Source organism: Rattus norvegicus, chromosome 5 (assembly GCF_021556685.1).
Source record: "Rattus norvegicus strain SHRSP/BbbUtx chromosome 5, alternate assembly SHRSP_T2T, whole genome shotgun sequence".
NCBI classification, from domain to species: domain Eukaryota; kingdom Metazoa; phylum Chordata; class Mammalia; order Rodentia; family Muridae; genus Rattus; species Rattus norvegicus.
In genome coordinates, this window is record NC_141538.1 from 165128652 (window position 1) to 165150906 (window position 22255).

Below are 22255 nucleotides of genomic sequence, written 5' to 3' on the forward strand. Positions count from 1 at the left end.
GGAACAGGTATTTCACTAGACCCAGCCCACTTTTCCTAGGTGAGCACGAACTATTTGGGCACAGGGAAGCAAAACCTAACTACACAGTATAGTCATCCTCTTATGTGGTAACAAAACTAGTAATTCATCATGAAATAAACTGCTCTTCTGCTAAGATGCTGACTTAACCTTAAATGTCATGATTAATTTTACTTGCCTCTTGCAACAGTTTTTAAGACAGGGCCTCCCTCCATCCCTCCCTCATGATGGAGCAATAGCGGGCCTACAGCTCACTCCTACCTGCCTCAAATTCTGGGATGAAAAGCATGGGCCATCACGCCCAGCTGGAGACTCACATTTTAAAAGATGAAAATGCCACACTGCATCTTCCCATAGCAGTCACTTTAACTCCCTAGCATTGTCATGATATAGAAATGTTTTTTTTCCAGTAAGACTTCAGACACTAACTGTTGGTGGCAAGAAAACCTTTTATTCAACCGAGGTTCAAAGAGTTCTCTTTCATTATTTTTAAGGAATGAACGCGTTTTGATGACCAGACTTTCGAAAACAAATCTTTGCCAAGTAGTTTATTTCTAAAACTTCATTTATGGCAAGTAACTATCTACAGCTATGTCATACCATAAACATGTTAAACAAAAGGCTACTCAACACTGAAAGCCTTCTATGACCAGTAAGTCTTTAACAAGTGCAAAAAAGGGATCAAAACCATGCCATTGACAAGTAACTTACCCCAGGACTCCTGGACGGCTTGCCAGTTTTAGTCTTTGGAGGTCCCCGAAAACCATTTTAATGTTACCATGTTACTGCTGCTGAGTAATAGTGCAAGTGCTAAAATGCAAAATTCAGATGTACAGGGTTTGGAAATCATGCAGGTTTAGATGCAGAGAAAAAAATTTACAATAACTCACGATCCTTTTACAGAGGATACTGTATAATGAAACAATGTGTTCATAACAAGTCTCTAAAGGATATAAAATTTTCAAACACGCAACTTGCAAAATGACAAACCTATTTATCATAGTCTATTTAGGTAAGGGCGTTAGGGAAACTACCAACACAAAACTGTCACATTCTTCCAGTTAGAAAAGGAGCCCCTCAGTTCTCAGTAGTTACAGGAAAAGTACAATAATCAATGTATTATTGCTTTTACATTCTTAACAATGCATTGACAGTCTAATCTGGTTTTGTGAGCATATTTATTCATCACTACAACCCCCACATTCAGGAGGGTAGGAGCCTACCTCACTTAAGACTGCCACAGATAAGACAACCCACCCTACTAGTTCTTAAAGCTATCAGGCTTCTTAATGGATTTCAGGCACATGGTTTCTTGGTTTCTTCTACTTCATCCCTATTGCAATTAATTCCACTTTTCAAATCCCAAACAGAAAGGTGCTTATCACCCCCTTCTTTTCCATCAATATGCTCTACTGCACAGCATTTGAAAACAGTCAACTGTTTTGCCCTCTCTCCCAAATAGTTATTTTAAAAGGTGACTCCCCAGCGGGGACTCCCACAGCCACGTAAATGCACAGAGGCACTCAGAACAAGCAGGAGGGTAACTGCTTACCATTTTAGGTGCGGTCACCCAGACTTAAGAAAAACTAGATTAAAAACAGAATAACCCAAAGAAAAACTTTCACTTTGGACAATGCAAGAACAAATAGCAATTAAGTCTGGGTATCAGGTGTCAATGCATGACAGGTGATGAATCCATTTGACTTGAGACAACTTTTCAAATAAGTTTATTTGAAGCAAAATAAACTACTGCCAAGAAACTTTATGAAAGTTCCATCTCAAAAGGGTCAAAAAGGGGAATTAACTGCTATGAATTCTTTGCATTCAGGGCTGCAAAACAAAGACACATATTATTTAAATCAGTTTTATTTAAGAATTTCCAACAATGACAACTCTTATAAAAAGCATCCAAGCACAGGACACAGAACTGCAGCAAACAGCATTCTTATGAATAGCTAACAGACATGAGAACTTCCACCCTTCTTTGAGACACCTGAGCTCACTGGTGAACTCTGCTTCCAAGTTCTCCTGCAAAGCACACCACAAGCTCAGTCCATGTTCGCAGCCCATCAGCTTCAGTTCACGTTCCCACACTTCCAGATCAGTAACAGAGGAGAACACACACCATACAGCATTCACAGCAGTTGACAGAGGGGAGGGAAGTACAAGTATTTCACTTAACACATTCAGCTACTGTGGGTTTCCTAAGAACAAAACTCAAAGTCTTCCAACAGACGTGGATGTCCTCTGATGCAGAAACACTCGTACGTTAGTTATCTGCTATCATTGCTCTCTGCACACTCTCGCACCAAAGCCACAGGATTGAGGGACACATCTCTCCAAGTTAAAAAATATCCATTTTCCACCACCAAGTCTCTGCACGCGCTCTCTCCTTTTCTCGCTCATACTAGCCTTTCATGCCTCGGCACCACCATCAATCCCACACAAGGTTTCAAAAGTTCAAACAGCCTTCTGGTTCCATATCACAGCCTTGCGTTCATAGCGTTGATACGATTCCATGAAATAAAGAGTAGCGGATAAAAATGGAACACCCACCGTCAAAGACGCAGCCTGTGCAGCGTGATGACGAATTCTTGGATGAGAAAGCATGTAGACAGAAGTATTCCTATGGCAGAATATTTACAGCACTACTTTCAATGAAGTGCTTCTTCCATAAACATTTGAAATGAGATGAACTGCAGAGATTAAATGAAGGCTTCATATTGTACTTTCGTATATGAAGGAAGACAAGTGTTAAAAACAAAACCAAAAGAACCAAACACCATGACATCATGATCTCCCAAATGGAGATTTTCCTAAGGAAGAAATTCATAGGGTGGGATTCAAATTAAAATAAGGAGAAAAGAATGTAGTTCTAACCAATGGTTTCTACTCTGAACATGCAAAGAATTCATTAACAATTCCAATGATAGAATATTACAGAGAAACCTTCTGAGATCAATTGTAGTGTTGGTTTACCAATTAGGCAAACAGCAGTTCACTTTCACCCACTCAGTATTTTAACCCTTTATATAACAAAACTTATAAAATTCATTTAGTTTTTCCCTCTTTTTTCTAAAGAAAAATGTCAAAAATACTGCTGAATATACTCCACACTGAACAAACCAATCTGAAAATTTTAGTACATATGTATTTTACAATATACTTACCATGAGTTTAGAAAAATTTGAATCCCACCATTCTAAACCTACCTAACCTACCAACCAACCTACTAACCACCCCCACCCACCTACATTCCCCAGCCAGAGGATTTAGAATCCATGCTTGAGCCAAAGCCTCCATTAAAACCACTGCCTGATCCTGCATTTGATGCTGACCCCCAACCAAGGGGGGCACCAGAATTAGAACCACTGTAAGAGTTATTTCCAGAACCAAAAGCCTGATTTGGTTCCCTCTGCATGCTGCCCTGGCTTTGGTTATTCCCAGATGGGCCTGACTGGTTCTGCTGGCTGGCTAACATGCCCATCATACCCCAACTGCTCTGTAACGCTGCCTGAGCTGCAGCCATCATCGCTGGATTAATGCTAAAAGCACCAAAATTCATCCCTCCACCCATATTACCACCCTGGTTATTTCCCAAGCCAGCTCCACCCCCTCTACTGTTACCAAACCCACCCTGATTCCCAAAGCCACCTGGATTACCACCAAATCTTCCACTTCTTTCTAACTGTCTATTGCTATTATGCTTAGGTTCAGCATTGGATATATGCACGCTGATTCCTTTAATGATCAAGTCCTCTCCACAAAGAGACTGGGCAACCTATAAGATACAAGAATGTAACTGACGATTAGACCACCGACTCGGACACCAACAGAGCAATAAAACCAAAGCTTAGAATAACCCAACTAAGTAAGAGGAAAAATAGGCGATTAACGCTAACTCCACTTAAACCCAATCAGCAACCTTTAGCTATAGTAATGTTAATGGTAGTTATTTGTAATTTAAAAGACATGTAACAGCCCCAAAGTCCAAATAATGAAAAATATCTGAAGGGCATCTTGCACTATCTAAAGCTACTCTATCCCATGGAAGGGAGGGTGGCAATCAGCTGGAACAAGCCACTTATCATTTAGTGCTGGAGACGGAGCTCAGCACACTGGACACATATAGTAGCACCAAACTGATATATTCCCAGCCCTGGAACAAATAAATCAACAAGAAAAATACCTTATCATCTGCAAAGGTAACAAAGGCAAAAGCTCTGAATGGTTTGGGAATGAAGACATCTACCACTTCTCCATACTGACAGAAGAACTGCTGAAGCTCTTCAGCAGTCATGTCCTCTGTACAACGTCCAACAAACACCTTTCTGCTTCTCAAAGGCTCGTCTGGGCTTTGCTGGTCAAAAGAAGGGAATAGGAGATATATAAGTAATCAGTGCGTAAGTCCCCCCACCTTGGGTGTTTTTGTCTCTAAAGACAAGGTCTCACTGTGCACCACTGCCTGGCCTATACACGCCTCCTGGTGCTGAGATTAAAGGTGTATACTGACAAGACTGGTCTCTTGGAATTAAAAAAAGTGTTTTGCTTTCATGTACCTACCTACCTGTACCAAGTGCGTATGTGCTGCCTTTTAAGGTCAGCAAAGATCGCCCCTCAAACTGTAGTTAGTTGTGTGCTGGCACGTGGGTGTTGAAAATGAAATCAATCCTCTCCAAGAGCAACAAATACTATTTGTCGCCCAGCCACCTTCCCTATCCTCATTCCTCAGAATTTCAGACAGGTTCTCATGTACCCTAGAATGCCCTTAAACTGGATATGTAAGACCAATCTTGAACCCATTCCTGTTTCTATTTCCCATGTTTGAGAATTACAGGGATGTAGCACCAGGCCATTTTAAATTTAACTTGTTTTACACACAGGATAGAAATCAATGCTGTCAGTCACCCCTCACCATCCTGGACTTTTCACTGAACCTTGTAATTTGGCTAGACCAGTGGCCAGCAAGCTACAAGGATTCACCTGCCTCCCCTTCTCTCTCCAGGGGTGGGATTACAAGTACATGCTATCACATCCAGCTCTTAGAGAAAAACAAACAAAAGAAACCCCCAAACTTGGATCTGGCTAGGTGCAATAGTTCATGCCTTAAATCCCAATTCTTGGAAGTTAGAGGGAGGTGAACTCTTGAGTTGAGGTCAGTCTGGTCTACACAGTGAGTTTCAGGACAACCAGGGCTACAGAGAGAAACCCTGTCTCAATATAAATAAAAAAGTGTTCTGGGATCAAACCCTTTACTAACTGACCAAATAAAACTGTCTCCTCAATCCAAATGCAGTTTTATGAACGTATACTTTTGATCCAAAACACAATGTTCCAAGTAAGTCCTATTTGCTTGCTTGGGGTAAGTTTGGGCTGGGGATGTAGCTAAGTGGTCAAGTGCTTGCCCAGCAAAGCACTGGATGCTAAGTTTCCCAGAACATTAAAACCAACATTAAGGGGCTGGAGAGATGGCTCAGCGGTTAAGAGCACCGACTGCTCTTCCAGAGGTCCTGAGTTCAATTTCCAGCAACCACATGGTGGCTCACAACCATCTGTAAAGAGATCTGATGCCCTCTTCTGGTGTATCTGAAGACAGCTACAGTGTACTTCTATATAATAAATGAATAAATCTTAAAAAAAAAAAAAAAAAAGCCAACATTAAGTAAGCAGGGTGGCACCTTTAATCTGAGCACTCGGGAGACACAGGCAGGCAAAACTGAGTTTGAGAACTGAGTTTGAGGCTAGCATGGTCTATAAAGTGAGCTCCAGGACAGCCAGGGCTACAGAGAAACCATCTCAAAAACCAAACCAACCACCCAACCAAAACACAGAACAAAATACCTTAGAATTTGGAAGTTTACAGTCACACCATCGCCCATCTATCATATGTCGCTGTGACATTACTTTCACTTGAGTTTCATATTCCGTAAATCGAACAAAGCCAAACCCTTTTGAGTGACCAGTTTTAAGATCTTTCTTGACCTAGGAAGAAACACCACACACACAGCCAATCAGAGTTGTCTCCCCACCCCCACAAAACGTCTGAATGGCTCAACTGAAGGTAGTAGGTACTTGGCAAACGTAAGTTAGGTCAAGGCAAACCACAGCAGAGAAGGACTCCTTTACATACCAAACCACTGCACGACAAAGGTTTAAAATGAGTGCAAATCTGGTTACAATTTAACATGGGGAAAGAAAAAAATTTTCCTTTAATATAACCTATTTCCATTTAATGCAGTAGTTCTAGACATTCCATACATAATGCTGCAATCCTTTGTGATCTCCACCACCAAGTTTTCACTGTTACTTTATAACTGTAATTTTGACACTGTGATGTGAACATGATATTCGACCCATGAAAGTTGTTTGCAAACCACTGCTTTAAACCTTCATACAACAGTTCCTGACAATATACAGTATACACACAAAACCAAATTTTACTTACTTTCAGCACCCTATCAACACTGTACAAAAAAAACATTAAACTGTCCGAACTCATGGTGCTAGAGATGGCTCAGTGGTTAAGAGCACTAAATTATGCTTTCCAGGACTCATGTTCAATTCCCAGCACCCACATGGCAGCTCACAACTACCTGTAATTCCAAGATCTGACACCCTCACCCACAGACATATACGCAGGTGAAACACCAATGCACATTTAGGCTGCACAAAGCCAGGCAGTGGGGGGCATCCCTTTAATCCCAGCACTAAGGAGGCAGAGACAGTTTTTGATCAGCCAGGGCCACACAGGGAAAGATAACAAAACAAAAAACCCACAAACCTGTCTGGAAAACCAGATTGATAAAAAGATGGCAGACATACACAGCAGTGCTCACTCCTGGATAAAGAACAGTTGTTTATGAGGGTGGGAGAGATGGCTCAGTGATTCTGACCAGTGTTTTTGATTCCCAGCACCCACATGCTGGCACAAAACCTTTTGCAATTCAGTTCTGAAACTTGAAGCTCTCTTGGCCTCCAAGAGAGCAAGTTCTAAACACAAGACTCACAATCAAGCAAAACATACATAGAACAAAACCCTATAAAGCAGGACAAAGTTTACCTGAACCATAAGAACCTCTCCAAAAGTACTGAAGTAGTCTTTTAGGTCCTGCTCTGTTGTTTTCCAGGGGAGACCCAACACTATGAGGTCAGATGTCTTCTGGACTGCTCTTTTCACTTTCACTGCAGAGGAAGCATCCGCCTCATCCATTTTCCTTTTGTTATCTAAACAAAGCAAAACATAAACACAAATTGTGTTTAGCAGGACTTTAATCCCAGTGCTCAGGAGGCAGAGGCAGGTGGATCTGAGAGTTCAAGCTCAGCCCTATGCTTATGGAATAAGTTGCAGGACAGCCAAAGCAACACAAAGAAACCCTGTCTTCCATCTCAACAACAAAAGAGTACTTCCACTTCAACCTATGAGCAGTGAAGACACTGGAAACTTCAGTAAGCCTCTAAGGACTGAATGTAGCTCAAATGGCAGAGTGATTTTCTGGCACAAATGGGCGGTACTCCCAATCGAATTTTGCATCTTTTACCGAGAACTGATTCTGCATACATAGTGGAATGTGTCAGTGTAGGAGAGGACATCTGTAAGCAGATTCTCGCCTTCTGTCTGGTGAAGCAGGGCCTGCTGTTGTTCCTGGTACCTCGCACCCTTCCCTTGGCTGGCTGGCTCGTGAGCCTCTAATAGCACCGTGACTGTCTTTTATGTGGGTTTCAGAGCTAATAAGGTTGCCAGGTTTGCTCTGCAAGTGTTTTTACTAAATCAGGTTTTGAAATTATGCAAGACTGTAATCATGCATGGTATCTTTCTCAAAAGCTGTATCAAAATAAGAACATTTAATTTTGTGGTATTAAAATATATAACTAAGGGATCACAACCCTCTTCTGATGCACATGTGTATACTCATATAAATCTTTAAATTAAAAAAGGAAACATGTCTTTCTACATGTAAACTGTTTTCTGTGCTCTCCAATCTTTCAGCAATAGAAATTTTGTAGTAAAAATAACAAAATGAGATCCCAGGCCTAGATCTCAGGTTAAAGAATTAAATGACATTTGCTTTTTTAATGGAGATGGGGGTCTCATTACACCAACAAAACTGGTCAAAGAATCCCCTCTTCATCCCCCTGATTATTACAGGAGTATGTTATCTCAAACTACATGCCAGGGAAGCACTGTAGAAGTTGAGTTCCTGGACTATCTTCAGACTTAAAATATTATTACAAATGCCTTGGCCATAAGCTTTGGCTGTTCCCTGATTGGTTTATAACTTAACAATACTGTTTGTTCTAAATTCTGCCACACATGGCAGGTCACCTCTGCTCATGCGCCATGCTCAGTCTTTTCCTTCCTGTTTGTGGGCGCCCAACCCTCTCATGCCTTCTCTACCACCCCTGCCCCCAATCCTTTTCCCTATTGGATGCTGCACTTTCTATTTCCTGTCCTTTTTTTTTTTGTATCTTGTCACATCACTGATTGAAGTTAAACAACACAACAAGTTGCCACTTCACCCAAAAGTGGTGTTTTAACTCTGCCCCTTCTTGACGGCTCAGCAGGTCATTAGCAAAAGGCCCACGGAGTGCTTTTAAAAGGGGACTCTGTTTCCTGTCTTAGCTACAGGCCAATCAGCTTTAATTGATGGGCGCTGCATCCATACAATACACAAGATTCTCTACAAAGCAATCTACCACTGAGCTCTAACCTTCAGCCCCTGTTCATTTCAACATAGTACCTCAACTTTATAGCCACCATAGTCCTCTTACCTGAGCTTTCTGATTTTTAATTTCAAGTATGTGCCAACACTCCCAACCTACACCAGTACCCTTTTAATTCAGGGTAAACACTGAGCTACACAACCAATGACTTAATTTGCACATTGCAAAATCCAAGTTTTTCCCAGCCTAAACAAGATCCCATCTTTAAATGTTCCCGAATTTCTTAGAAATACATCAGTCTTTGCATATTGGCCAAACTTGGTGGGCTGCCTTGGTTCCCCGCTATATACAAATCAGTCGGGTCTTGAACTCATTCCATACCCCAGCCTGGCCTCAAATCCACAATCCTTGTTTTAGCCCCAAATGTTGGGATTACAGGTACAGGAAGGACTGTTACAGTACCACCATAGTAAAAATAACCATTTACTAACTCACATGCATTCATATCCCAACCCCAACACAGGGTCTCTTTTGTAGTCCTGGCTGTCCTCAATTTCTGAGATCCACTTGTCTCTCTGCCCCCTTGAATGCTGGAATCAAAGATGTACACCACCAGACCCAGTTTTCTCATACTTTCAAGAATATCAGTAGTAAGAAACAGAGAAAATCTTTAGTTCTGTAGGAACTCAAAATTTGGGCTAGTGCAACTGATATTTTTTGAGGAGGGAAAAAAAGAGATTAAGAACACTGATGCTGGGGTTGGGGATTTAGCTCAGTGGTAGAGCGCTTGCCTAGTAACCGCAAGGCCCTGGGTTCGGTTCGGTCCCCCGCTCCGGGAAAAAAAGAAAAGAAAAAAAAAAAAAAAGAACACTGGTGCTGTTGCTCTTCTGAGGATCAGGGTTTGGATGTCAGCACCCACACAGTAGCTCACAACCATACAGCTTTAGCTTCAGAAGGTCGGATGTCATTCTGTATCAGGTACAGAGTGCCAAGGTGCACATACAACACAATGTTAATAAACATAAATCTTAAAATGATGAGACAAAGATGAGACAGCTGCAAGAAAAAGCCAGGCAGTGGTGACATCTTTAAACCCAGCACTTGGCAGATCTGAGTTCAAGGTCAACCTTAGCTATCAAGTTTAACCATGGAGAAATCCTGTTTTAAGAAACCAAAAAAGAGGGGTTGGGGATTTAGCTCAGTGATAGAGCGCTTGCCTAGGAAGCACAAGGCCCTGGGTTTGGTCCCCCTGGGTCGGGGGGGGGGGGGGGGGAGAGGAACTGGAGGGATAGCTCAGCTGTTAACATTGACTGCTCTTTTAGAGGTCTTGAGTTTAATTCCTAGCAACCACATGGTGGCTCAAACCATCTGTAATAGGCTCCCATGCCCTCTTCTGGTGTGTGAAGACAGAGACTGTGCTCACATATGTCTTAAAAAGAAAAAAGCCTCGAGGAAAACTGGCTAAGCCAAATTCTTTTACAAAACAGATCTTTAAGGCATTTAGTTTTAACCACCTAAAATTGGCAATGACTATGTTCTGATGGCTTAACATTTAAATAGATGCTCCTCAAAAAAGAATCCTGCTTTTCAATTTTCACTTATTTAGACTGCTGACCTGCCAGACTAGTCTAAGCAAAGTTTGTGAAAAGGGCAGGATCCTAGGGGACATTCTTCCAAGGAAGGCCAAACCCTCAGGGATTCTCCAGCAAACATGGATGCCCAGGTATTATAGCCTCACTTAGGATGGCATACATATCTAACCATAGCCAGTAATATGGCAAAACCAAAGTGATTAACCAACCTTTGGGATAGTTGACAACATAGACCAGATTGCCCCAGCCAGCATCTGGGGCATGCAGAATTCCTTCCACCAGTCGGACACCTCTCATACACTGAGACACTGGATTCCGGTAGCGCAGGCCACACGCCCCTGGAAACTGGGCTGTAACTGTGGACAGCAACACTGTCCCATCGTCTTCTGATGGTATTTCAATGGGCTCATCATTCTCATCTTCTGTTACCCGAATATATTCAGACATCTTTGCTTAAATCTCTTAAAGGAAAAAGAAATGATCAAGAATATCAGAGCAATTATCTTTTTTATACTTAGTTACTATCACACCACTTTATTTTTTTCCCATTTCCTGAAAAGAGCACCACCAAAAAATGTTTCGTCATCCCTGGGGGGGGGGGGTGAGGTGATCGAGGAAAAAATGTTTTCTAAAACAAAAAAATGTGATTTTTGCCGAGCATAGTAACCCACACCTTTAACCTCAGCACTTTTGAAGCAGAGGCAGGAACATATTTTTGAGTTCGAAGCCAGCCTGGTTTACAGAGTTCCGGGGCGGTCAGGACTACACAGAGAAAGCCAGTGGTGGTGTGATGCTGCCCCCATCCCCCCACCCCCGCCACAGTTCACCCATTTTCTCAGGCCTTACTATATGCTTCCGGTGCTAAAGTTGCAACAGTGTTACCATGTGGCCTGTTGGTTACAAAGCCAGACAAAAACAAGGTGTTAAGAACTAAGTATCTGTCCCCATTTTTTCCCCACTGGCAAACACTGTTCTTACCTGGAGTGCACAGATTACAGTCTACAGTATTTTTCGACTATTCTGAACTCATTTCATTAATTCTAAAGCCTGAGAGCCTAAATCGGGCTTAGCACGTGCTTTAAGTGTAAGAAATTAGCAATGCATTCAATTGGCTAAATCTTGACCGTGCCGGTGGAGCACGAAAACCGACGTTCAGAACAGAGACCCCGCAGTTCTATTCCTCATTTTCGGAAAGGTCTGGCTAAACTTGGGCGTCAAGGGAGCAACGACTGATACTCCTTGAGGTAGGCCGCCACTTCCCAGAAGGCCATGCGCGACAGACAACGTTGATTTCTCCCCCACCCCCGCCCTTTCAACTAGGCCCCGGGTGGGGCCGCGTGGGTCCAAGTCCCATAGTGAAAACGGTTAATTCTCAAATGCGAGAACCTTTAAGGACTAGCACTGCTGGGGCGCCGGGGCCGCGACAGACTTCCGCCCGCGGCTTCACAGCCCAGCAGGCCCGGCGCCCCGCTCCGGCTGCCGCCCGCGCTAGGCCCTAACGACGCGGTGGCGCGAGGCCAACTAGGCCCCGCTCCATAGCTCCCTTCCAGCGGTGCAGGTCGTCTCAGGTCTCCCCAAAGCAGCGCCCGAAGCACGCAAGCCGTCCTCGGCGAGCAACTCACCCACTGGGCCGCTGCTAGGAAGCACAACGAAGGATCGAAGACGGAAAGGAACCCAACAACAGCCGAGCTACCGCTTCGTGCCCACAAAATGGCGCTAGGGCCGCCTCCCGCCCTCGCCCGCCTTCGGCCTCTCCCAATTGCTTCCTGTCAGGAGGGGAGCTCTCCGAGAGTCGCCAGAGACGCTCTATCCTCGACGCGGCTCGGATACTAGCAGGCCCTTCGGCGTGCAGAACAGAGGAAAATAATACAGGAGTGAGAGGGTCTAGATCCGAAATGCTGAAAAATGAAGAACAGTGTGGTCTCGTAGGCTTTACGTTCCCCCTACGTCACGTGGAAGATGGCTTCGCCCGACCAACCGCCGGCCCCAGTTGAAGAGCTCGCGCGCGCTGAAAATACGCGAGACTAGCGTAGGCCGGGACTGGAGCGTATGGGCGGGGCTAGGAGGGAAGGGGCGGAGCCAGGGGCCGGCTGGATGCCGAAGGGCTAGTGGGGCTCCCTGAGTACCCTGGGTTTTAGGTCTAAAGGTTAGCCTTCGATGTCTCCTGCCTTTGCTTGTTAATTTCCGACATAGAAGCATTAACTTTGGTCTACAAAATGGTCCCTGTCCTAGGTACTACTTTGTGCCAAGTACCCTTTAGCACGCTCCGGCTCTAGGGGGAAAAAACCCAGAATCTTGTGAATGGCAAACGAGTGTTCTACCATTGACCTTGGGCTTAGCCACCAAATGCTGTTTTAGAGACAAGGACCTCAAAGTCACTGTGTAACCCTTTAACTCGTCACGGCTCCTCCTCCCCCATCGTCAGGCTCCGGAGTGTTGATGTTGCCCTGGCAGACTGTGTGATATTCTTGATACTCTCCTCTTTCAACAAGGGAAGAAACTGAGGCACAGAATTAAGTATCTTGCATGAAATATCCGTGAGAAAGAGGTCCCACTAGGATGAATCCTACAGCAGAAAATATTGGGAGGTTTCCTTATTTCGGTTCCAGTAGACGAGTCCTAGTTTAACTCTGTAAGTCCTGTGTAACTCTGAGGGCTAGCTCTACCACCAAGCCCCAGCTGTAGACTCTTTAGCCAGGATTGAAACTAACTGGTGTATCAGATTCAAAGCTTAGCCGCAAAGGTTTACACAGTTGCTTTGTTTACTGAAACTGGGTCTTGCTGTACAGAACAGACTGGCCTTGAGCTTGCAGTGATTCTCCTGTCTCTGCCTCCTTTCCGGGGCGGGGCGGGAATTACAGATCATCATCGTGCCAAGCTGAGTCTTCCCACTTTAAATTTATAAATGAACTCATTTCCTCCTCACCGGTACCTTGCAAGAAGATGGCATTGCGAGAACAGGTATTAATGTCTGGCCTGGAACTCCCGTTATAGTCCAGGCTGGCCAGGAATTCCTGGACAAACAGTCCTGCCTCAACCATCTGAGTGCTGGGATTATAAGCACAAGTCCTTCCACCCAGTATTATTTATGTTTTGGTTTTGGACTTTTTAAAAACAGCATCTCTAAGTAGTCTTTGGCTGGCCTGGAACTTAATGTGTAGATGAGGCTGGCCTCAAATTTGCAATGCCTGTCCTGCATCTGCCCCTCCAGTGCTGGGATTGCGGGTGTGAGTCACCCAAATGGTTTTTTGTTTGTCTTCTAAGACAGGGTTTCATAGAGCAGAGGCTGGGCCTGACCTTCTGACCATCCCGTTCCACCTCCCAGGTACTGGGATTACAGCCTGTGCTACCATGCCTGGCAAATTCAAGAACTTTAACAACTTAGAACAATGGTTACCTTTTTATTTCGTTTGTGTCCGTGCCTCTGTGCATGAACAGCTGCTCTGTGCAAGTGTGCCTGCTGAGCTATCTACCTGGCACCAGCTATAATTTTTTTAGACAGAGTCTCACTTATATTCCATGTTGGCTTGAATCACAAGCTTTCCCCTGGGCAGGCCTCCAGAGCGCTGAGAGCATAGACATGTATCATCACAGCTGACCTTGAACTCAGTGCTCTGCCTGCCGCTGCTTCCCAGTTCTGGGATCAAAGGCCTATCTGTGGCTCCATGTCTGGCTAGACCTCATTTTTTTACTTAACTAGTATTTTTTTCGTTCCGAGACAGAGCCTCAGGAGGCTCCCGAGGGCTGCCAGCTTACGATATAGCCCTTGCTGGTCTTGGTTGTTTCCACCCTTGCGTACGGGTATTAGAGGCAGGAAGCGCTATGCCTGCGGGGGATTATGGCTATAAGTTTTACGGTTTTGTCTTACCATGTGTGGAGTTTTGCCTCATGAGTGTCTGTGCACTGTGAGCGTGCATGGTGCTAACAGAGCCCACAGATGGTTGTAAACTGCCACATGAATGCTGGGAATTGAACCCAGGTCCTCTGGAAGGGTAGCAAGTGCTCTTGATACCGATTTGCTTTTTGAAAAAGGGTCTTCGTTACTTAGTCTTCATTGGTCTGGAACATTTGGCAACCCTCATTTCTCTGCCTTTGAAACACTTGGGTCACACCTAACCAATCTGTTTGTTGAGACAGGGCATTGGCCTTCTGGTCTACTGGCCTCACCTGACAATTGCTGTTACAACTACCGTACCGAGCTTTCGAAAAAGCAGAACCTGTGCACAGCTTAAACTCCTGGTTAACTGCCTCACCCTGCAGAATTTCAGCAGGTCGGATGTCTGTGCCCAGATCACTTTACTTTTTGTTTGAGACAAGCTCTCGCCAGGTAACCCTGTCTGGCCTGATACTCCCTATGTAGCCTAGGCTATCCCTGGACTCATGCCAGTCCTCTTACCAAAACTTCTCATGTTTTGGGTTATAGGCGTGCCCAGCCGGCTGCTGCTTTGAGATCTCAGTTTTGTGGCGAGACCCACACCTGGGGCTGGTCTAAGTTTCTCAGAATGTACGATTATACATCCTTGTCAAGAAGATGACTTAGGACATGTGTCTGTGTGTCTGTCGATATGTTGACTGTGTCTCAGAGCCATCTCCCACTATACAGCCGCCATTTTGGCTTTTTTGGAAAAAATTTCCTGACTTAAGAGCTTTAGGTCTACTGACAAGTCTTGCCTTGTTACTGACTTCTAGACTGTGTGTGTGTGTGTGTGTGTGTGTGTGTGTGTGTGTGTGTGTGTGTGTGTGTGTGTAATTTCAAGACAAAGTATCCCTGGCTGTCCTGAAACTTGTTCTGCAGAGCAGGCTGATCTCAAACTCAGAGATCTCCCTGCCTCTGCCTCCTGAGTGCTGGGCTTCCATTACTTATTTCCGAGATGCCATGCGTCAAGCCCAAGACCAGCCAAGTGCTTTTGCCACAGCACTATGCCCCAGGCCCACAACAAAGTTTATAACTTTTAAATAATTAAAAATCTTTTTGTTTTTACCCTATGTGTATGTGTCTCTCTGTCTAGCATATATAGTTGGGTGCCCGAGGAGACCAGAAGCATTAGAACTCCTGGAGTTAGAGATAGGGGAGATTATAACTTTTTACTTTGGAAACTTCAGAGCCTGACTTAGTGATACACACTTTAGTCCCAGATCTGGAAACCAGCCTGGTCTTCATAACTCGATCTAGGCCAGCCAAAGCTACATAGTAAGACCCTGTCTCAAAAAGCACTAAAAACTGCGGGGCTGGAGAGATGGCTTTACTGTCAGGAGAATGAATTGTCTACAGCTCTTGCCGTGGACCCTGGGTTCCTGAAATCCAAATCTGGCTTCTCCCAGCTGCTGGTAACTCTCAATTCCAGGTGATCTGAAGCCCTTTTCTGACCACCCTGGGTATCTGCACTTTCATATACAAACCCGCACTCAAACATACACATATAACAAAAGAAAACCCTATAAACAAAAGAAATCCAGACAAAAAGAACACTGGAAGTGACAATCCAATGCATACTAGCATAGCTGCCGCTCATATGTAACATGTAGGGGGCATGAAGGTGTTGGTGCTCATGGATAAACACTAGGGAGGTCTGGAGCACACAAGGGAAGAATGGGTAAACTGTTACCTGCCCGGAAAGCTTGGAGTGGACATGGTAACCTTTGCACTACCTGTGAGACCACATCAGACCAACCCCCTACACCCCCGAGAGCTTGTTTCTCTCAGTTGATCTATAAAACCTATTATGGGGAAGGTGTCATGAGTACTTTTCAAAGAGCCTTATGTATTCCATCTGATCTTTAGCTTAACTTTGTTCCTCAAAGAGATTTGTGTATGCTTTCTTAGATGCTTGAGACAGTATTCATTGTCACCAGAAAAGTTTTGACCAAATTGTGATGTGGATAAATATGCCTAAATAAACCACTCGGGGTCAGACTCTCCTAAGTTTGAACCAATAACTGTCTACTGAGCCCTGTTGAACCAAGCTGCCTTATCTCCCTCTGGTCATCTCTGTTGCCTGCGGAGAGTGCAGAGAACCCTGCAGTAACTGGCTAATATTTTTCAATATCTTCCTATCGGCTTAGGAATGTGTATAGCCAACTTGTGTCACTCTCCCTCCCCCAACCCAGGTCAGATACTTGGAAGTAAGATGTCCATATTGCAACATTCAGCCCCCTTCCTCCAAGCAAGGACATTTTCCTACATGACTTCAGTAACCATATGTAGGAGACGGGCTTAAATAACTTTATGCAGGAGATGGGCTTGGTGGTACAGGCTGTAATCAGAACTACTCAGGAGGCTGAGGCTGAGGCAGGGAAGTGGAGAAGGTAGGAAAGAGAAGTTATTAGTTACCATTTTACTGATTTCCAGACCCACTTAGAGCACCTGGAACGGAAGGACCAGGAGAAATAGCTGAAACAATACCTCATGGCCCTTAGCAACCTGACCACAAATTGTCAATTTACAATCTGTCAACTGTAGCGCTTGCCTTTAAAAACCAAAAGCTCGGGGTTGGGGATTTAGCTCAGTGGTAGAGCGCTTGCCTAGGAAGCGCAAGACCCTGGGTTCGGTCCCCAGCTGGGGGGGGGGGGGCTCTGTGAGCTAACTGCAAGTATGTTTCTGTTTGGCTAGCTTGCTCGCCCCACCTTGTGGTTTTAGAATACAAAATGAGGCTGTTTTGGGAGTTATCCAGTCCCAGTGCACTGATGACTCCTGCGTTTGCGCTTTTCTTCTCCTCCTCCTCTGGTTTTCTTACTTGTCTGTTTTATTTTAAAATTTATTCTCTCATTTCTTACATCCAGACCCCCTTTTCCTTCCATTCCTCCCCATTGTTTTTTGTTTGTTTGTTTTTGGAGACAGAGTTCCTCCATGTAAACTTGTAGATTTTTATTTGTTTTTTTCTTTTTTTTTTTTCTTTTTTTCGGAGCTGGGGACCGAACCCAGGGCCTTGCGCTTGCTAGGCAAGCACTCTACCACTGAGCTAAATCCCCAACCCCAGCCTTGTAGATCTTTTTTTTTTTTTTTTTTTTTTTGGTTCTTTTTTTCCGGAGCTGGGGACCGAACCCAGGGCCTTGCGCTTCTTAGGCAAGCGCTCTACCGCTGAGCTAAATCCCCAACCCCAGCCTTGTAGATTTTTAAAGTCATTTTTGTAGGGGCTGGAGAGATGGCTCAGCGGAAAAGCACCTGCTACTCTTCTGGAAAACAGAAGTTTGGTTCGCAGCACCCACTTAAGGATGGTGGCTCATAGCCACCTGTAACTCCAACTCTGACATTACACATATATAAAAAATAAAATGAATCTAAAAACATAACCTGAGCCAGGCAGTGGAGGTGCATGCACACCTTTAATCCCAGCTCTCAGAAGGCAGAGGCAGGTGGATCTTTGAAGCCAGCCTGGTCTACAGAGAGAGTTCCAGGACAGCCAGGGTTACATAGAGAATCCCTGCCTCAAAAAACCAGAAGGAAAAATAGATAATTCATATACATACATAATTTTTGCAAGAAAAGCAATTCATGCAAACACCAATATCAAAATCCTGAATCAAACTAGGCGTGCCTCAATTTGCAATGATCCCCCTGCCTCATCCTCCCAGGTGTTGGCATTATAGGAATATGCCCCTCTTAAAAATTCCTTTTTTAAGGTGATACTGTATTTACATATAACCTATGCGAATGTCCCCATATACTTTAAATCGTCTCTGCATTCCTTACAATACTAATAAAATGTAAATGCTATGTAAATAGTTGTTGTATTGAGTTATTTAGGGAATGATGACAAGGAAAATTTATGTACATATTTAATACATGATTTTTCCCCTACTTTTAAAAAACAGATTTATTTACTTCTGTGTGTGCATGTCTAAGTGTGAGTGAGTATGTGTGCATGGGAGAGGCATGTGTGTACACACACAAGCCAGAAGACTACATCGCATGCTTTCCTCCAATCACTCTCTACCTGATCCCCCCTGGAATCTGGGATGTTCTTTTCTAGCCTAGCAGCCAGAAAGCCATAGCCTTCAATTTCTGCCCCTCTCAGAGCTGGGGTTACAGGCATGCACTGTAAGGCCCCACTCCGAGGTGGGTGTTGGATTCCATACTGTTTCCCCACATTACACAGCAAGTGCTCCTAACTGCTGAGCCATTTCTCTACCTCCACCCTTTTCTTCTTCTGTTTTAAGACAAAATCTTGCTACTTTAGCCCAAGCTGGCCTTACACTCACTATTCACTATGTTGGTAGCTCAGATGTCAAACACACTCCAACCTTCCTGGGTAGTTTCTGTAGTCTTGAAATTACAGGTCTAAGTAATTTCAAATCCATTTGTTGTTATTGATTTAGAGATGGGTCTGATGTAGTCTGGAGTAGCCCTGAGCTCCTTATGTAGCTGAAGATGATCTTGAACTTCTAACCCTCTTCCCTCCACCTCCCAAGTGCTGGGAGTACAGATATGGACTGCAATGCCTGACTGCACACACACACACACACACTCATGCACACACGTGAATTTGCTTGTTGAGACAGGGTTTCTTTGTGTAGCTTTGGCTGTCCTGGAACTAGCTCTGTAGACGAAGCTGGCCTTGAACTCACAGAGATCCGCCTGCCTCTGCCTCCTGATTGCTGGGATTAAAGGCGTGCGCCACTATGCCTGGACCTAGCACATATTTTAAAAAGAGCCAAAGGAGAGACATTTAGATGTTCCCAGCTCAGGGAATGACAAAGCTTTAAAGAGACAGAAATGCTAACTATACTGACTATACTGATGCGTCAGATTGTCACACTGTGTCCATAGCCATCTGCAGTTATTATGTGTCAGGTTAGAAATGGGGACTGAAGATGCAGCTAAGTGGTACAGCACATGCTTAGCACTGTCTGAGGCCCCGTGCTTGATTCATAAATAAAGCCTTCAAGTTTTATTCATTTATTAATTCTAATTGTAACACGCATTGGTGTTTTGCCTGTATGTATTGTGTGTGTGAGGGTATCAGGTCACTTGGAGCTGGATTACAGACAGTTATGAGCCACCACATAGGTGCTGGGAATTGAACCCGGGTCCTCTGGAAGAGTAGTCAGTGTTCTTTTTTTTTTTTTTTTTTTTTTTTTGGTTCTTTTTTTTCGGAGCTGGGGGCCAAACCCAGGGCCTTGCGCTTCCTAGGTAAGCGCTCTACCACTGAGCTAAATCCCCAGCCCCGAGTAGTCAGTGTTCTTAACCAATAGGTCATCTCTCCAGTCCCAGTTTTTTTAAGATTTATTTTATGTAAATTCACGGTCTTGTCTTAAGACATGCCAGAAGAGGGCGTCAGATTCTATGGTTGTGAGCCACCATACGGTTTCTGGGATTTGAACTCAGGACCTCTGGAAGAGCAGTCAGTGCTCTTAACTGCTGAGTCATCTCTCCAGCCCGGTTTTTATTATTATTATTTTTTTCTTTTTTTCAGAGCTGGGGACCGAACCCAGGGCCTTGTGCTTGCTAGGCAAGCGCTCTACCACTGAGCTAAATCCCCAGCCCCCCGGTTTTTATTATTATTATTTTTTTATGTGTATATCTGAATGTGGGTATGTGTTCACAGAGATTAGAGGCAATTATGAGCTGCCAGGTGTGAGTGCTGGGAACTGAACTCAGGTCCACTGGAAGAGATGTGCATTTAACCACTGAGCCATCTCTCCAACCCTACAGATAACAGTTCTATCAGAACAAGGCAGGCTCGCCCATTTGTCTGTCCTCCATTTGTTACATTTAACATTCATATTCATAGTATCATCTTCAAAGCCCAAGTGTTTACTGTGTGTTCTTTACAGCAAAGCTTACCAACCTGTAGTCCTTTACTTTTTTTTTTTTTTTGGTTCTTTTTTTTCGGAGCTGGGGACCGAACCCAGGGCCTTGGGTAAAACGCTTCCTAGGTAAGCGCTCTACCACTGAGCTAAATCCCCAGCCCCAGTCCTTTACTTCTAACTGCTCACAGCATTCCTGTGGCCCATGCATCCTCTGCTGGTCCCTAGAGTTCCAAGACTGCCACAGAGGAGCAAGGCTCCTTGGCCATCCGGGAGCTACAAGGCTGTGTTCACAGAACCCTTCTTTGGCACAGGAACAATCTCAGCAATTAACGTCCAGAGTTGCTTGACTCTTTACCTCTGTGGAGAAGCTTACTACCATCCGGATGGTCCAGAAAAGAAACCAGAGCGAGCACAGGCTGTGGTCCTGTGCCCCCCAGACCTGAGGCACCTGAGTGCTTGAGGCTGCTGCTTTCCCTGCCCCCTCTCCAGTTCCCCAGCACTCCTCCTCGCTCGTTTCCATCTCCCTAATTTTTGCCATTTTGATGAATGTAAAATGCTCTCTCATAATGTCACTTTGATTTGCATCTCTCTGAAATCTACAGAGGCGGAGTATTTCCAGAATCTGGGTTCTTAACTGTTAATTTGCTTCTTGAAATCAAACTAGTATATATTTTCTAAACGAGGTGGAAAAAGGGTTTTTTTTTTTCTTTCTTTCTTTCTTTTTATCTTTTTTTTTTTTTTTTTTTTTTTTTTTTGGTGTTTTGAGACAGGGCTTCTCTGTGTATCCCTGGCTACCCTGGAACTCACTCTAGACCAGGCTGGCTTCAAACTCAGAGATCCACCTGCCTCTGCCTCTGGAGTGCTGGGATTAAAGGCATGAGTCACCACCACACTGGATTTAAAAAGAAAAAGAGGGGGAGAGGGGGAAAGAGTTTGATAGAGACTCTGATGGAGGCTAGGAGACAGCTCCAGTGGGAAACATCAGATTCTGATTCTGGAACCCGAATTTGAAAAAAAAAAAAAAAAAAAGAAAGGAAGGAAAGAAGGAAGGTAGGTTGGTTTGTGGTTTGGTTTTAGTTTTTCAAGACAGGATTTCTCTGTGTAGTCCTGGCTGTTCTGGAACTCAGTCTGTAAACCAGGATGGCTTCAGACTCAGAAACTCGCCTGCCTCTGCCTCCTGAGTGCTGGGATTAAAGGCTGCCACTGCCCATCCACATAAAAAAGCTGTCTGTATCTCTGTACCCCCACACTCCTACAGTGAAATGGGAGGCAGAGACAGGAGCTCCTGGAGGCTCAACAGCTAGGATGCTCTGCCTCACCAAGGTGGAGTGAGAACTCCTTTTTTTTTTTTTTTTGGTTCTTTTTTTTTCCGGAGCTGGGGACCGAACCCAGGGCCTTGCGCTTCCTAGGCAAGCGCTCTACCACTGAGCTAAATCCCCAACCCTGAGAGAGAACTGCTTTTGAAATTGCCCTTTGACCTACACACCCATGCACATGAAGGGATGAAGAGAGGGACAGCGGGAGGTGGTGGTGGCACACACCTTCAATCCCACAACTCAGAGGCATAGATACAATAAAAGTCTGAAGATGACTAAGCCGGCAGTTTGATGTCTGTGATCCCAGCTCTTGGGAGCCTGAGGCGGGCTCCTGATGTGTGTCTTTTGCCACATATAATGAAATAATTAGAAATACAAATGTCCCTCCGCCCAAAATACCTCAGTTGATAGCAAGAGCGAATTATCAGGGGGCTGGGGATTTAGCTCAGTGGTAGAGCGCTTACCTAGGAAGCGCAAGGCCCTGGGTTCGGTCCCCAGCTCCGAAAAAATGAACCAAAAAAAAAAAAAAAAAAAAAAAGAGCGAATTATCAGATTCACAGCGTCATAGCATCAGTACTTCTGGGTGAAGGCTTGACAGCCACCGTGGGTCACTGCGTTACCCGAAGAGCCCTGATGAAGAACTGGGGCTGTAGCTCAGTGGCAGAGGACTTTGCCTCCTGTGTAGAACACCCAGGTTCAAGCCCCAGTACCAGCAAAAAGCAGACAAAACCAGTGCTAACTGTAAAAGCTGTCTGAGATTCTGTAACGGTCACCTCGGGTCGTGAAAACACATGGATTAGGACCAGTAAGATGGTTCCTCAGGTAAGGAGGCCTGCAGCCAAGTCTGACAGCCAGAGTTCAATCCCTGGGACTCACATGGTGGGAGAGAACCGACTCCACAAATTCTTCTCCGATCGC

The 22255-nt window shown here is 44.5% G+C and overlaps 1 protein-coding gene and 1 non-coding gene across 15 annotated transcripts; both read right to left on the minus strand.

Annotated features, from left to right (window-relative positions):
- Positions 1–551: 551 nt before the first annotated feature.
- Tardbp (TAR DNA binding protein) lies at positions 552–12006 on the minus strand. Of its 14 annotated transcripts, none has more exons than XR_015619579.1 (8): positions 11894–11983; positions 10481–10732; positions 7079–7242; positions 5860–6000; positions 4208–4378; positions 3682–3799; positions 2575–2714; positions 552–1848 (listed from the first exon to the last, which is right to left on the minus strand). XR_015619579.1 is itself a non-coding variant. In NM_001011979.3 (7 exons), the coding sequence occupies exons 2-7, from the start codon at positions 10716–10718 to the stop codon at positions 2809–2811; spliced, it is 858 nt and encodes a 285-aa protein (NP_001011979.1). In that variant the 5' UTR covers positions 10719–10732; positions 11894–12006; the 3' UTR covers positions 1867–2808. The 14 variants fall into 14 exon arrangements, 7 of the variants coding, with proteins under 7 accessions (NP_001011979.1, NP_001386034.1, XP_087404633.1 ...); XR_015619578.1 differs by having other exon boundaries at positions 3673–3799; XR_015619581.1 differs by having other exon boundaries at positions 2575–2834; positions 3673–3799.
- LOC148006153 (small nucleolar RNA SNORA21) lies at positions 8484–8619 on the minus strand. Its single transcript, XR_015621559.1, has one exon. It is a non-coding gene; the product is annotated as a small nucleolar RNA SNORA21 (small nucleolar RNA).
- Positions 12007–22255: the final 10249 nt, after the last annotated feature.

What these genes read in the sequence shown, in the direction of transcription:
- Tardbp (NM_001399105.1), bottom strand. Translation starts at nt 10,718, where the DNA reads ATGTCTGAATATATTCGGGTAACAGAAGATGAGAATGATGAGCCCATT. An exon ending in GAGAGGTTCTTATGGTTCAG is followed by an intron (nt 6,001 to 7,078) that starts GTAAACTTTGTC and finishes GTTTCTTCCTAG; the next exon opens with GTCAAGAAAGATCTTAAAAC. An exon ending in GTAAACTTCCAAATTCTAAG is followed by an intron (nt 4,379 to 5,859) that starts GTATTTTGTTCT and finishes TCTTTTGACCAG; the next exon opens with CAAAGCCCAGACGAGCCTTT.